This window comes from Nilaparvata lugens, chromosome 1 (assembly GCF_014356525.2).
Source record: "Nilaparvata lugens isolate BPH chromosome 1, ASM1435652v1, whole genome shotgun sequence".
Classification (NCBI taxonomy): domain Eukaryota; kingdom Metazoa; phylum Arthropoda; class Insecta; order Hemiptera; family Delphacidae; genus Nilaparvata; species Nilaparvata lugens.
Genome location: NC_052504.1, coordinates 66,536,769 through 66,552,607, shown reverse-complemented (window position 1 = coordinate 66,552,607; position 15,839 = coordinate 66,536,769). Strand labels below are relative to the sequence as shown.

Below are 15,839 nucleotides of genomic sequence, written 5' to 3'. Positions count from 1 at the left end.
CTGATCTCCTATATATCTTTCTAAACTGCGTGACATTATAACGTGGACCTCATTATTATTTAAACCCTACAGTAGGTAGGTAGTCTCTTTAATAACTAAAAATTATGTGACCCACGAAAGGTAAGGCAACAGCTGAAGTTCATAAATATTATACATTAAATTTTCAACAAAAAATGTCCAATTAAATTTTCTCATATCGACCTTATAGTTATCAAGATCTATCGATTTTACGATATTTTAAAAAACATCTATAACTAGAAAACAAAGTCAACTACTCTTATTATTATTATTTTGAAGGGACGGATTCATGGATCCAAAGGTTATTTGAACCCCACATGTCAACCAAAGCTTATTGTGTTCCCAAGTAGTATGTTAGTTAGGCAAACCAATACCTGTGTCCTTTGCAAGAGCCAGGAGTTTTTCCCTATGCTAACATCCCATTCATCACCTATGGTTGCTTGTCGCGATCCAGTGTGATATGCTTGGCAGTCTCTTCAGACTGATTAGTCTTCATGACCTACGTGAGTTCCACTCCTGGCCTTCTTTGAAGGTCCTTCCGCTGAGGAAGAGGCGGCCAAGTTGCCTCTAGGGCGCCTGGCCACCCTTGACTCAGCCTCTTGACCCACATTTGTGCATGAAGTTTCACCCATCTCTGGTCTCTTGAGTTTTTCTTTTTGCTCCTCCGAAACTCTGCAGGGTCAAAAGCCTCACCTCTCTCAAGAAGTTTTGCCTGAATGGCCGCCCTTCTTTGAGCAGTGGCGAGTTTTGGCCTCTCCACCCACAAACTCGTGACCTACGTGAGTTCCACTCCTGGCTTTTTTGTAGGTCCTTCCGCTGAAGGAGGGGTCACCAAATTGCCTCTAACGCACCTGGTCACCCTCGACTCAGCCTCTGGACCTACATTTGTGCCTGGAGTTTCACCCATCTCTGGTCTCTTGGGTTTTTCTTTTTGCCCCTCCGAAACTCTCTGATGGGGCAGATCCAGTGGGTTTTAAGGCAAAGCAACTTCTGGATAATAATAATAACAGTCAATATAAAACATTCTACTTGACATTTCTTGTTGCGAATTTCATGTAGAATCTGTAGGTAGTCTCCGACTGTTACACTTTTCGTGGGATACTTTATGTATATTATTTAGGTGTTCGAAAATTGAAACAACATTTTTATAAAAAATACCGTATTCCTAAATTCCTAAAATGGTCATTATATTCACTCTATATAGTAATAAGTTAAATTGACCTAAATATTAATAAATGGAGATTCAACCCATTCTATCTGATAACTTTAGATATATTTTCGTTCAATCCTATTCGATCTAAGCTTTGATTTTTTGTGATTCTAAATTTTGATTTTTTATGAGAATAGATAGCCTATCCTACTAATGTAATATTATATCATATGAGAGTAACTATCGGCATATTATTTGATGTTATGGATGAATGAAATTTAAAAAATCTAATTCTGATTGGAATAGGTCTATCTAACAAATTTTATTCAATCTTTTAATAATTTAGTTATGATGTAATGCATAACTTCCCAAGCATGGACGAGGTCAACCACAACCAGCAACGTTTTTCAAGTACCCTATTGATTATTATTTTTTTAATAACTTTATGAAAAAATAAATAGATTTTTGCTATAATAAGGGAACTAAATATAAAATCTTATACTAGTATTCACAATCGATTACAAATTATGAACGTTATATTCACTTTCTTGGTACCTAGTAAATGCTGGTCGAATTTACATGAAAATTAAAAATCAAAGTAAAGCTTACCCTTTTTCAACTTTTTCTATTTCTCACAACATGTTTTGACTTATAATGTTATATTCTAGTGAGCAAATAATGGAATGTTGTGAGAAATAAATTGAAATTGAAGTTGAAAAAATAAAGGTAATTAAAAATCGATCATATTTTTGGCAGGGTGTTGGAGGTTGTGACAGTATGATAGAATGTCCATGCATAATATCAGTTCGTATAATAAAGTGAAAATAAAGTAGACTGTGAACCTGTTTTGATAGCCTCTTTATCTGCGTGCTCGGAATATCGATGCGAGATGCGAGGCAATCATAGCAGTGTCTCAATTCAATCAGTGTTGACTCTGATGTTGCTCAGCAACATGTTGTAACTAGCACCAGTTCACGGCCATCTCTGGGAGGAGTCCCTTTTTATCCTACGCTGCACTTTTGTATTTTCCAACATATTGAACGGGTAAAAATATAGTCTACAATCTATTGTTTTTCAGAGCTACCATATCAGATATACATTCATCCTTTACATGTAATAAAGACCTGCACATTTTTAAGTTTGATAATATACGGTAATAGTTAATTAGTTTTACAATAGAGTTAAATTAATAATAATTATAATATTACAGTGATATTGATGATTGTTCTCATGTAGCCTACTGGTACCTTTTACGTTATTATTTTGGAAATCATAAAAACTGGTTTTTATCTTCCGTACTTAGCCTACTTGAAATTATAGACTAATTACCGTACCTAGTTATAAAGATTTTTGATGAATGTTTGAACAAAGTTTGATTTGCTACGATAATATTGACTAGCAATCATTTTAAATAATTACCGGCGCTTAATATAATATAATATGAACATATTCATGATTTGTAATTATATCAACGAATAAATAAATAAGCTGCAATAATCTAAAAGTGCAATTAATTTATCTTAGAATAAGCTGCTTATTCAAATAACAATAATGGATATTGAGAAAATTTAGACCAGAGAGCAAAAAGTTGGTGGAAACCCATTATTAAAGTGAAACAAATATAGTGGAAAAATTATAATATAAGCTATTGAGTTACAGTGAAACATAAATTTGAGAAAAATATACCAGTGCTCTAATATATTAATAACACATAGTTCATGAAACAAGTTAACAAAACTCGTTATCTAAAGCCGTACCGATTCCCTTATACGGTGTGATTTAAATGTGATGATGTAGACTTCATAACTGACGAATGATTCACAAATATTATTCATGTAATATGCAATACATTATTCTGATACCTTCTGGTACCTTATTCTGATAAATTGGATGTATTTTTATTCTAATATTTCAATAAATTATTCTATAATCATTCAATCAAATAAACCTTCTATTAGGACTTGGTCTTCTCGAATAGAATGTTTAATATTCTCCTCATCAGAAAGCTGAAGGAATAGTACAATACAGTACTCAATTTATTATATTGTAATAATGCTAGAAACTGAAAATGTCAAAATGGATTGAATGATCTTAATAACGGTATATGTTTTCGTTTTACTTGTTTTTATTCCATTTAGAGCTTTTTCATTTGATACAGTAATGTAGTGGAAAATCACACATTATCAGTCAATCAAGTCTAATATAACTGTATTTGAACTGTAACCATCAGTATGTCAAAATGAGATAAAAGAACAACACGGACAGAGCAAACAATGAGAAAATATTGCTACTGAGATAAATCATCACCATAATAATAGAACAATACATATACCTAAACTTGGCTCTATATAGGCTAATATTGTTATTGAGTAAATGTAATCTAATCAATATTCATTATGAAAAATTTCCACTAATTTACCAAACGATGAAAAATTTTGCCTCAAGCTTTTGTGTTACCGTTTTAACCTGAATGAAGTGTAGATATTAGTTAACTGAAATCTAGTACCTAATTTAATTATTTGAAGGTACGGCAGGTACCGTAATATATGTTTCACAATAGACATATAAAACGCATTCAAAGTAACATGAATTCATGATAATCAAAACCTGGTAATGTACACCTTAGAGAAAATCAAAGAAAGTGAGAAAAAGGTATATATGATAATACAATAAAGCCATCTACTTTAGCTTATCTTGTGTTATAAGAATAATAATATTTTGTTGAAAATATATATTGTTTCAGAGTTTGATCACTTATAGAAATGATTATTCATCAGCTGGTTGTGATTATTACCGTGGCTTTTCATACGGTAGAATCGGCCAACATTTTGACGATTGTGCCATTTCCTTCCTACAGTCATGAAGCTCCTCTCCTCAATATAGCAGAGCAGCTGGCAAATCGTGGACATAATCTAACTGTTATAACCACACGGCTTCCAAATGTGAGAATTTACAATTACTAAAAGTTATGTACAGGAATAAATTTAAAAAAAACTTTAAATAAATTATCTCTTATAAGATTTCATTTCTGAATAATAATTTCATAAGGTACCGTAGGTACTTCAAAGATGAACCGTAACTTGGAACAGAGTACCGTATAATTATATTCAACTATATTGATTAGATTTAGGCCTACAGTAGTAAGTTTCTTCTGGCAAAATATGTTTTTTCATATTAAAGAATGTAATATCTTCTGCTCTATTATACAAAAAACTCATTAAAGTAATTATGTGTAATTTTCACATGGGTGCAACTTGACTTGAAAACGCCAATCCAGTCAAGTGAGTGAAAAAAACACTCAAGAGGTATCTTACATAAGTTTTTAATATTTTATAATAATAGATCAAGAGGAAATCACATTGTAGTGTGAAATAGTTTTTCTAAAGACATTATTATAGCTTACAACAGTTTCAACGTAAGTTACTATTACTACATTGAACTATACCGTATATACTGGTTTTTCAGAATAACTTTAAACCCCTTCCACTAGATGTTTTTATTTTTGATAAAGCGATTCTCAAAGCCATATCACTTACCTACCTATAAACATTATAATATCGAGTAACCTGGCTGACTCAGGTCTGGTGTCAGAGTTTTCAGGTCGCAACTGATCAATTTCAGGTCCTCTGACATGAACATCGTGTCAGTTCATCGTGTATTACTTAGGCCTACCTACACCGGTATTAAATTCAAAGTGATATATTTCAACCTCTACTGTTTCGTTTTAATTTTCATGTAACATGGTAAGTTAAAATGTAAAATATAATTTATTTGAAAAACAAAACAAAATTACAATGCAAGTATAAATGCTATTAATCTCATACATTGTTCAAAATTTATTTCACAGAAACCAATAAAAAACTACAGGACAGTGGACATTTCAGAAGCTTACAAGCACTTCACCAATCTCTACAATATAATAGGTTTCTCGTTTCAAAAACAGTGGCATCCTATGCAGATGATAAATTTCTTCCCTTATGTGATCTATCATTTGTGCGACTTTGAGCTTGGGCTGCCAAATGTACAGGAATTTATCAGGTACCAAAATCACCAAGTTCAATTATTTCTTATAGTTATTATTACTTCTCAAATCTCACGTACCTTTGATTTTATTCTAGATTCTTGTAGCTCACTTTGAAGAATAGCATACTTCATTTGACAATCGAATTAAGAAATCCAGATTTTCTTCGTTTAGGCTATGAAAATAAAAATCAATGGTTTTACAAAATTCGTTTTTACAAATAGTTCAACATTTTTCATTTTATTAGGTTTTGATTATCACTGCATTGACCCAGAATATGATTTTATTCTTCCCTATACAACACAATTAAGAAGTCTGAATAAAGTAATTCTTAATGGAATCATTCCATTTGAATTGATTGTGATAAAATCCAAGTTAATTTCTCTACTTGCAGAACCGCCAATCAGACATCCTACGATCTGGTAATAATTGAAGATCTGATGTTCGCCAGCTACTATGGACTGGTGCACAAGTTAGGATCTCCACCGGTGGTTGGAGTCACTACTTTTCCGCCCTGGACCCTGGTTAACCGGTACATGGGCATGCCCAGCAATCCGTCCTACATGCCCGAGCTTTTCATCGGCTATTCTGATGAGATGGGATTCACTGAACGATTCTTCAACACTCTTTTCCACTACTACACCGTGTATCTATCACGCCTTGCAATCAGCCCGCTGCAGGAGAGGGTCCTCCGCAAGTATTTTGGTGCGGACACACCATCAGCTGAGGAAATGGAATTCAATAAGAGTCTGGTGATAATGCCGGCTGACTTGAGCATATCTTATGCTGCTCCTGTGCCTCCTAATGTAATCAAGATTGGTCCTCTGCATATAGAGAAGGGGAAACCACTTCCTTCTGTAAGTATAACTACTACGGTACCAACTATATTACCCATCTCATTAGGCTGTAATAGACTACACATTCTAAACACAAGAAATATTGTACGAGAAAGAAGGGAAAATGTATAAATACATTATAGTAATCAAATTATCCGAATCAAATAGGACTGGGCTCCAATTGGTTAATCAATATTCGGATAGTTATTGGAGTCTTCACAGAATAAAACTGGAAATTTAGGAAAAACCTCCATTACATATAATAATAGTATTATTTACATAAATTATAACCAGTTAAATACTTTTCTGTATAAATGGAAATTTGTTAAAAGTGTTAAAGCTTTTTTGAAATATCTGAAATTGCGAAAACTTCGCGCACTTTTTTCTAGAAGCGATTCGGATAATCAGAGTTTGGTATAATATTAGGGTTCTACTGTAAATAATATATCATATTAAATATGAGTGAATATTATATAAAAATATGTACATATCAATAAAGAATGATGGAATCATTTTCAAAGCCTCATGTTCATGAGATTTCAAATTTTAAATGAACAATTATCATACCAGAAAAAAAGAAAACCTGTTCTATTTAAAAAACGTATTCCATTGGAGGAAAGATTATTTGTTTGAATTATTGGCATTTTTTAAAACTGATTCATGAATTTCAATAACTCTATAAAATATGAATATAATTCAGTAAATGTATTATAAGGAGATTATATTATATATAATATGGAAAATGCTTTTCATCATTTTAACCCTTCAACCTAATATACTATTACTTACAAACACAATTTTCTGTAAAAATTACAACGGGTGTGGGTAATATGTTTATTTTTAGGGTTAAATATCAGGTTTTTATTTTCCATCTACGAAATTTATAAATTAAAGATCTTACATCTTGCACACCCAATCGTCATTGCGTACTGTACGTCAAAACATTTCTATCAGATAGGTACCGTACCGTAAAAATACCGTATTGCCGTATAAATCCAAATTTCTTCACTGAGCGCGTTGTTAAATAATTTTAAAGTTATAACCTTTTTTTCAGACAATTCAAAGGTGGATGGATGAATCGGAAGACGGAGTGGTCTACTTTAGTTTAGGCAGTAACATGAAAGGAACTTCTTTGAAAGAAGAAAAGCGTCAAGTTTTCCTGGATGCGTTTGCCAAGTTTCCAAAGATTCGTTTTCTGTGGAAGTTTGAAATGGAAGACGTGACTACAAATAAAGTTCCCAGCAACGTTCTAATTCGGAAATGGATGCCACAGCAGGATATTTTTAGTAAGTATAGAATTCGTACTATTTCTCATGTAATGTAGTGTGCACTCAAAAATCAGGTCAATTGGGTTCAAACCAGCAAAAAAGAAACACTTTGAAGTATTGCGTTTTGATCGATTTTGAGAGCAGATTTATAAAGTTTGGGTAGCTTATATGCTTGAGACTAATCAGTGAAATTTTAACTTATACTGCACAAGTTTCACCAAAGCATGAATGAAGTTTTCAAATGGAAGGAAGGTACGGTAATTGATATCACCCCTTTTGAGGGGTAAAAAAAGGGTTTCAACATACTCCAATTAAAACGTATAACTGCTTTAATAGTATTCCCCAGAAAAATCACAAGACTTGAAAATTTTTCATTCTCTTTTCAAGACAACTTATCATAAATTTGTTAATTTGAAGAAAATAGCACACTCTCATTGGTAATAAGCTTAAAAACATGTTGGAACGGTGAATGATGCTTCAAGCTTGAGAGTGCTGTATTCAATGCATTGTAATTCGATGGAGACGAATAGTGGAGCGGTACCATTTCAATACATGCATTACATTCAAAACTCTTACAGTAGGCCATCTAAGGACCGATTAATGACCATCAATTTATAAATATTCCTGAAAATTTGCTTAGACTAGTAGCTATTTTGATACGTATCCAACAACAACCACCCTTAAATTATTAAAATATAACCACAGTCCAGACAAAATTTGTCTACAAGACCACATTATTATCTGGTTAATCTATGGTGCTACTATGAAAAATATTTTTCAAACCCACGACTAGCATTTGAGGGCAAATTTCCACAAGTTGACAAAGTTTGAGAGATTCCCTTATACTGTATAAGTCACCATTCTCACACAGAGAAAAAAGGAATTCTTTTTATCAAGTACAAGGTGGGGCAGTCAAACAGCACTATTTTAGGTATCAAATTAAAATTCACAGAACATATTTTTGGGTCATATAGGTCAACATATAGGTCATATTGGGTCTATTCCAACAAATCGTAAGAACACAAATGGAAATTTTGGTATAATACAGAAAACGTTTTTTGAATATTACTCAAGTAAGATGGCGATCATAATTTGCACATATTGTTTAAGTCTCACACTGAAATTCTGACTAACATGTAAATAAACCAATTTTTTTACTGGTTGGTCAAAATCCTCAAGAGCTTCGTGAAAGACCACTCCATTCGCCCATATTGACTGTCTGGTGTGCGATGTCTTCGAATGGAATAATTAGCCCATATTTTTGAGGATGACAACGGCCATACAGTTACAGTAACATCAGCAGGCTATGTTCAAATGTTGAACAACTCGCTCATTCCTGAACTTTGACAATCTCATGAGAATGAGAACACTCATTTTCAACAAGATGGAGCAACTAACCACTTTATTCAACATAATATCAATAATTCAACCACTACTTCATTCGGCCAGATTATCAATTTGACCCTATGAGAAATATTTTTACGAACCGCTTGATCAGTAGGAATTGGGGGAGGGATATTGAGTGGTCACCTACATCACTCCATCTAAGCTCCTGTCATTCATTTTTATGGAGATACCTCAAGTCAAAGGTTTTTGAGACTCGTCCAGCAACAATACAGGATTTGAAAATGCGGACAACACAATAGATTCGTCCAATAACAACATAGGTGTTACAGCGTGTTAGTGAGACTATAACCTTGGTGTCCGGTTTCCCAATGTTTTCCCATTAGGGAACTTTGGACTATATATGGCGAGGTGGAACTACCCTTGGATCTCCCCACCATTGAAAGCCATACGCTAATAATAATAATTGTGAGAATTGCAGTGTGAGACTTGAACAATGTGTGCAAAATGATGGTCGCCACCTTACACCTTACCTTACTGGAGTAATATTCGAAAAGTAACAATTTTTTGTAAAGGATTTTATTTCAATACATAAAATAGTGCCGTTTGACTGCCTCACCTTGTATTTGATAATAAATATGGTCATACATTTTTGTGTGATCATTCTTCTATTCCATACTAATCCCACTATCAAGTCTAAACAAAGTGTTATAATTGTTTGTGATTATAGAGCACCCTCAACTGCGGGCATTCATCTACCAAGGAGGCCTGCAGAGCACCGAGGAGGCCATCTACCATGGCATTCCCATGCTGGGTGTTCCACTATTCAGTGACCAGCCGTTCACCACTCTCAAAATAGTGAAGGAGGGTGTCGGTCTGCGCCTTAGGCTTGATGACGTCACTCCTCACACTGTGTTCGAGGCGCTCAATAGGCTGCTCACAGACAAAAGGTAAGCACGCACTATTTGAATCAGGCGGTTTTTATTCAATTTTCAAACGGGTGAAACTAGTTTCATTAAAAATAAGTTACCAACAAAGGGATCATATTGAGATATTATGAAACGGATATTAAACCTAGATTATGAGAAGGAAAGTTCTGAATTGTATCTCTGATTTTTAAGAGAAGTTATTTTATGAAGTGAGGGCCATGATGTTTTTCATGTTATAACTATAGTTTTGCCGATGAAAAGAGCTGATTATACGGTGTCTCACGGGGTAACAGACCATAGATTCTACATGAAATTTGCATCAATAAAATCAGTAAAATTTTCTTATATTGACCTTAGTTTTCGAAATGTCTATATTTTCGATATTTTTGAAAAACGTCAATAACTAGAAAACTATTAGTCCAATTCTATGTTTGGAAAGAGGAAGAAATTTCCAATAAGATTCATATATTAATTTACTCCTTTGTTTTCCGTTTTTGAGCTTTTTATGAACGCTCAAAGTTGAAAAAAGTACATAAGTCAAATTCAAAGCCAAATTTCGAACAGTTTGAAGGTTCATAAAAAGTTCAAAAACGTCAAACAAAGAAACAAATATATGAATATTATAGGAAATTTCTTCTTCTTTCCAATCATATCATTAGAGTTAGATTTTGAATGATAATTTTCTAGATATTGACATATAAAATCATATATCTTGAAAACTAAGGGCGATAAAAGAAAATCTTACTGAACATTTTTTGTTGCAAATTTCATGAAGAATCTATGGTTTTCGGCTGTTACACCTTTCATGAGACACTCAGTATATTAGTAAAATAGCTTGGTACAGGGCGATTTTTTAGCCCTGTTACCCAGTTAATTATTTTTAAAACGGAAAATCAGTACTGTAGTAGTAAAAATATATAGTGGTTATGTACAAAAAAAACGTACGGTATAATATTTTCTTAGTTACTGAAGACTATTGAAGAATATGCTCAAAATGCCCGCCTATTGAAGTTGTAAACGCTTTGACTCTTTTCGCCATAATATTCATGTTCTATACATTCTGTTCATAAGACGACTGGAAGCCACACATAATGTTATACCGCTCAATGATAGTTAACTCGCACTGCCGTGTATACACACTATCGATTGAATAGGGTCAAAACAAAACTAAGTGCGCCAAAATTAGAAATAAATTACCACCTACTTGAAATCGGGTAACAGGTCTAAAAAATCACTATGCAGTAACATAATCAAGATCAAACAGTAGAATGGGATTGATATGCAAGGAACGCACTTTACACATTTGTGAAATAATTTGTAATATGAAATTCCAATTTTGGGCAAAAATGCACACAATTCGGAATTGAAAGTGTTGATCATGCACAATAATAATGTATTTTATAACATAATTATTTATGCCAGGGAAGGTAGTAAAGAAGTGTTAGAAGGGAAGGTTTGCATATTTTAAAGGGGAAAAAAATTCCTTTCGGTCATCTTGAACAGAGAAGAAATCGACATAATTACATTATTATGAAGCGAAAATCCAAATTAATAGCTGATAATTAACTATCAACTACCCAGAAGACTTCCGCTACTTTAAATATTGACTACAAGGAGAATATCAAGAGTTCTCCTTGAACTCTTGATGAGTTCAAGAGTGCAGCTCTAGAAGGAATTTCATTATACAAAAGTATAACGAGCTGCTATAAAAAAGAATCCGCCCGGGAACGGTTGTTTATAATATCAATAATGTTATAACTTTGACGTAGTTTTAACGAGATCAATGAATTCAATAAAAAAATGTTGAAGGTTTGAGTCCGATGACTTATCAGATGTTATTATATTAACAATCATGTAGGTTTCACACAGAACTGATTAGATATTATTATCTATATGAGAAATATGATAACATTTTGTAAATTTATTTTTCAGTTTCAAAGAGAACGCATTGAGGTTGTCGAATCTACAGAGGGATGAAATGGTGACGCCTATGGAATCAGCTATCTGGTGGATTGAATATGTGATCAGACACAAGGGAGCACCACATCTTCGTCCAAAGAGCCTCCACTTGAGTTGGTATCAATATTATCTGTTGGATGTTCATGCGCTCATACTTTCAATCCTATTCGTTGCCATTTTATTGTTTTACAAAATATTCAAAATATGTTTGTCAGTATGTTGCTCAAGTAAGAAAAAAATCAAAACTACATGATAAATATTACAATAAACTCATCAAACAGCATTTTTAATAATGAATGATGCTGTCTATCCTAATCCCCACGAGGAAAAATATGATAATATATGAATCAATCAATAAAAATGATAAAAAATGAATTCTTCCGTTCGGATATGCAAGGATTTAACAGATAGATCTGATCAGAGAGCACCGTTTTGTAAAATAAATAAGAATCATTCATTGAAAAACAAAAACTTATTAGCAAGGTCAAAAAAGGGAAAGAATCTGCCATTCACAGTACTTTAGTAAATTTGAGTTTTATTACTAAATTAATTGAAAAATTATTCCACTAATGGCCGTTTGAACAGTCATAGCTAAAACTAATTCAATCAGCCAGTGGCTTACACAAAATGAACTACATTATAACGAATGAGACTTGATATTGATTTACTAGTGTAAAATTAAATTTAGTTTAAACAGGCACTGTCCAAACGGCTATATGTGTTTTATTACGGTTTCAAACCAACAGTTAATCTACCTCTGTTTAAACCGAGATATTGCATATGGCCTAAGTTGGCAAAGGAAGTTGCAGTATGTTCTTTCCAATAATATAAAACTCACTCACCAATAGGATTCTCTGAATCCCACATCCCTAACCACCTTATTATAATGTTAGACGTTCCGCTGTACTATTCCATCTGAAATCGAGTCATATCTATCCACTTAAAAATAAACTCGGTCAGAACATTATTTTTGTTTAGATTCAAAATCACTCATTCAATTATGAGAATAAGAGGATTTGAATAAACAAAAGGATCCTTCGAGTCAAACATGATGATACTTTTATTTACAAAAATAATTTGTATAAAAATTTACAATGTTCAAATATTTACAAGTTTGGAGCAGGTTTGGTAAGGTCTAAGTAACAATATTATGAAGCTATTGTACACTGATCAGAACTAAATAAATTCAAGTACAAACTGAAAATGAAAATTAAAAATCCCAAATTTGATAGAATGTTTATGAACTATGAAAAATATGAATGAATGAATGAATAAATAAAACAAGTTTCTCATTTCCCATTGTCTCATGTATGACAAATTAGTTAATATCAATGTTTGCGGAAGTAAAAAAAAAGCTTGGGTTGATCTGTGAAAAAATTATCTGTTTGAATTACTATGTCGTTTTCGAGGCATTTGAGTATTAATGCATGGTAACAGACGACAATACAATTAATAGAGAGGATAATATCATAGACTACTATTATTAGGTGAGAATGGTTGAGTGAAGGTGACTGCGACTGGCTCAGGAAGGATTGTATCAACCAAGATCACCAATGCCTTCTCACTATGCTTACTAATCCTCAGGGTAACAGGTAATGATGGGCTACAGAAGAGGCCACAATCCGGCTTCTCTTTCAACAGGAAGTGTGATGACAGCTTATGCACCACTCGAGAGCGCACACCTTCATCATTCATGTACTCTTCTACACTACATCCTGAAAAAATCAATCAGCAATTTTATTCATTTATCTATTACAAAGACTAAGGGCATTAGACCAAATCAGTCTTCACTCCTATTTAAAATCAAATTGCCCATGTCACTAAAATAAAGATGCACTACAGCAATACAGTGCATGCAACCTAAACAAGTTATAAAAATAAGCACAAGTACGGTATAAGAAAAGTATTAATAAGAAGAAATTAATTGAATATATCTATAAAAATAAATAGAGTTGAGTATAAGAACAATATATTCACATATAAAAGACGAAAAAAACTTAATAAAATCCAAGTATTACAGAATCAAGTTAAAATTCAATAGTAAGTAAAGTAATATTAAGTAGATAATACGTAGGTATTGTTAAGTAACTGATTTACAATCAAGATTTCTATGCAAGCTTTAAAGAAGAAAAACAAAGATATAAAAGTAGGTTATAACAAAATAATCAGCTTTTGATAATATTGCTTTGTATAACTATAGAAGCAAAGAAAGTAGAAAAATATATATTTAGAAGAACAAATATTAAAAAAAAATAACAGTTATGGTGAATTTAACTGCAATAAAAATAGCTGAAATTATTTAAATTTTTAACTGCAGTAATAATATATAAAGTTTTAATGCTTTGAAAATAAGGAAATCAGATAATTATTGCATAGTTTAAAATGTTTGGCACTCAAGCCCCATTTATTGAACGCGTCCGACTACTGGCCACTTCAATTTATAACTGGTACCATATTATGCTCAAATACAATATGCGCTTTCTTTAAGAGAAGTAGTCTAAAAAAGTGTAAAAACGGATTCTTAGATTCCTTGTGAATTATGTAGCCGTTTAAGGTTGATCTGAGTAGCCAATAGTATCCACAGTTTAATTTCTAAGAAGCGTGTCAACATATTTTGGATATTCTATAGCTATTCTATAAGGCTGATCTTAAGACCGACATTCATAAATCTTTTATAGTTGGTTAATTGCAAAACTTCAAGTACGAAATTCTACAAGCTATAGACAGTTCTATACTAGATACATAAATAGTTGCACTGAAATATTTGTTTTACAGTTTTTGAAAAATTTGGTAGTGAATTTTGTGGGAATGGGAAAGATCAACTGTATTCGTTGCCTAATATAGTGAGTAGAGGTTCAATTTATTATATATATATATATATATATATATTATATATATATATATATATATATATATATATATATCCAAGAGTACGCACGGAGACTCCTAGAGACTCTGTGGTCACACGACCGTTGGATTCAAAACTGCAGTCTGTGCTCGGTTGAGAAAGGAGACCCAGTCTCCGAAAATTTCCCCCATTTCTAATGTAAGTTCTTGAGTGTTTTCAATCTATTTATATCGTGTCTCCTGTTTTAATTTATATTACAAACTTTAAAGTGTCTTCTGTTATGTGCTACAAGTGAACTAATGATTTTCCTCTTCATTCATGTGTAAACTTCCTACTACCAACTGTCCATTTCCAAGCCCTTCCTCTTCTGTTTTGAACCTTTCTCTTATAATGATAAATACTCTTTGAACTCCTTTCAACTTTCCTAATTCACATAGTCTCAAAAATTTTGTCATAACCTAATATTATACAACTCAACTTAACTTAACCTATAATCTAACTTGACCATATCTCAATATAATTTCATTTGATAACTAGAATCTGTTATAACTTTTTGTTAATTTCTAATTCCTAACTTTACATTAGCTACTCCCCTGTGTTGAAATAACTCAATTAATAATATATTTGCAATAGCCTATAGCCCAATATTATTGACTGACCATGTTATCCCATGTAATCCCAACTCTTATTACCTAACATTGATTACTTCCTCGTTTTATGTAATAATTAATTATTTATAAATAATAATCTTTACATTGATATTCTCCACTCATCAACTTCTATCCTAATAGTAAATTAGCTCTCTCTACGAATTATATTTTGCTTTGTGATTGTTGATCACAATTTGACCCAACTATCCCAACTGACCCAAAATAACCCAATTGACTCAATCTTTCCAACTGACCAAATCTACTTACTTCCTTGCTCCCACTTTACATAGTACTCGATATCCCTTCTCTCATTTCCCTCAACGTTAAACACCATGCTAAAATTTCATCCTAACTTTGCTTGCAATTACTGGTTCCAACAAATTCATTTTTATTCCAAAAAAAACTCTCCAAATACATTAGTCACGTTGAATTCCTCTCCACCTGCAAACTTCTTCAAATACCTCCAAATGGTTTATCAATACAACTCCCACTATCTGGTCTTTCTCCCCAATTCCACCCACCTTTGTTCCAATTCCAACATCAGATTTCACTGCAGTTTCTTGATATTGTTCATGAACAGTACACTCTATCTGTCAACTCCCATCTCGGTCAACTTATGTCTTTTGTCAAACTGATTAATCTTCACAATGATCCTTCCCTATCCAATATTTGTGATGAAATCCTCAAAAAATCAGATTGTGCTCTAGAGAAAAACAGAAACTCTCACCTTGAAAAACTTTCTTCCCTGTACAAATCCCACTTCCAAAATAACCTGCCTCTTTAAATGCACCATTCCAACATTCCCAACCCCCCCCC

The 15,839-nt window shown here is 32.7% G+C and overlaps 2 protein-coding genes across 7 annotated transcripts in view; one reads left to right on the top strand and one right to left on the bottom strand.

Moving 5' to 3' along the window:
• The first annotated feature begins 2,056 nt into the window (after positions 1-2,056).
• Positions 2,057-11,818, top strand: LOC111058748 (UDP-glucosyltransferase 2). 3 transcript variants are annotated; one of them, XM_022346318.2, is made up of 7 exons: positions 2,057-2,212; positions 3,912-4,110; positions 5,016-5,206; positions 5,584-6,046; positions 7,080-7,311; positions 9,368-9,587; positions 11,499-11,818. In XM_022346318.2, exons 2-7 carry the CDS (start codon positions 3,931-3,933, stop codon positions 11,776-11,778), a joined length of 1,566 nt encoding a protein of 521 aa, XP_022202010.1. In that variant the 5' UTR covers positions 2,057-2,212; positions 3,912-3,930; the 3' UTR covers positions 11,779-11,818. The 3 variants fall into 3 exon arrangements, with proteins under 3 accessions (XP_022202010.1, XP_022202011.1, XP_039296204.1); XM_022346319.2 differs by having other exon boundaries at positions 2,072-2,321; positions 11,499-11,815; XM_039440270.1 differs by lacking the exon at positions 3,912-4,110 and having other exon boundaries at positions 2,072-2,212; positions 11,499-11,815.
• Positions 11,819-12,056: 238 nt separating this feature from the next.
• The window catches only part of LOC111058745, a 50,540-nt gene continuing 46,757 nt past the window's right edge, over positions 12,057-15,839 (bottom strand). For 3 of the 4 annotated variants that reach the window (XM_039440227.1, XM_022346310.2, XM_039440245.1), the window contains one exon: positions 12,057-13,240. In XM_039440227.1, the coding sequence (XP_039296161.1) occupies positions 12,993-13,240 (248 nt within the window). In that variant the 3' untranslated portion in view covers positions 12,057-12,992. The remainder of the gene's footprint in view (positions 13,241-15,839) is intronic. The other variant, XM_022346312.2, reaches the window with a different exon arrangement.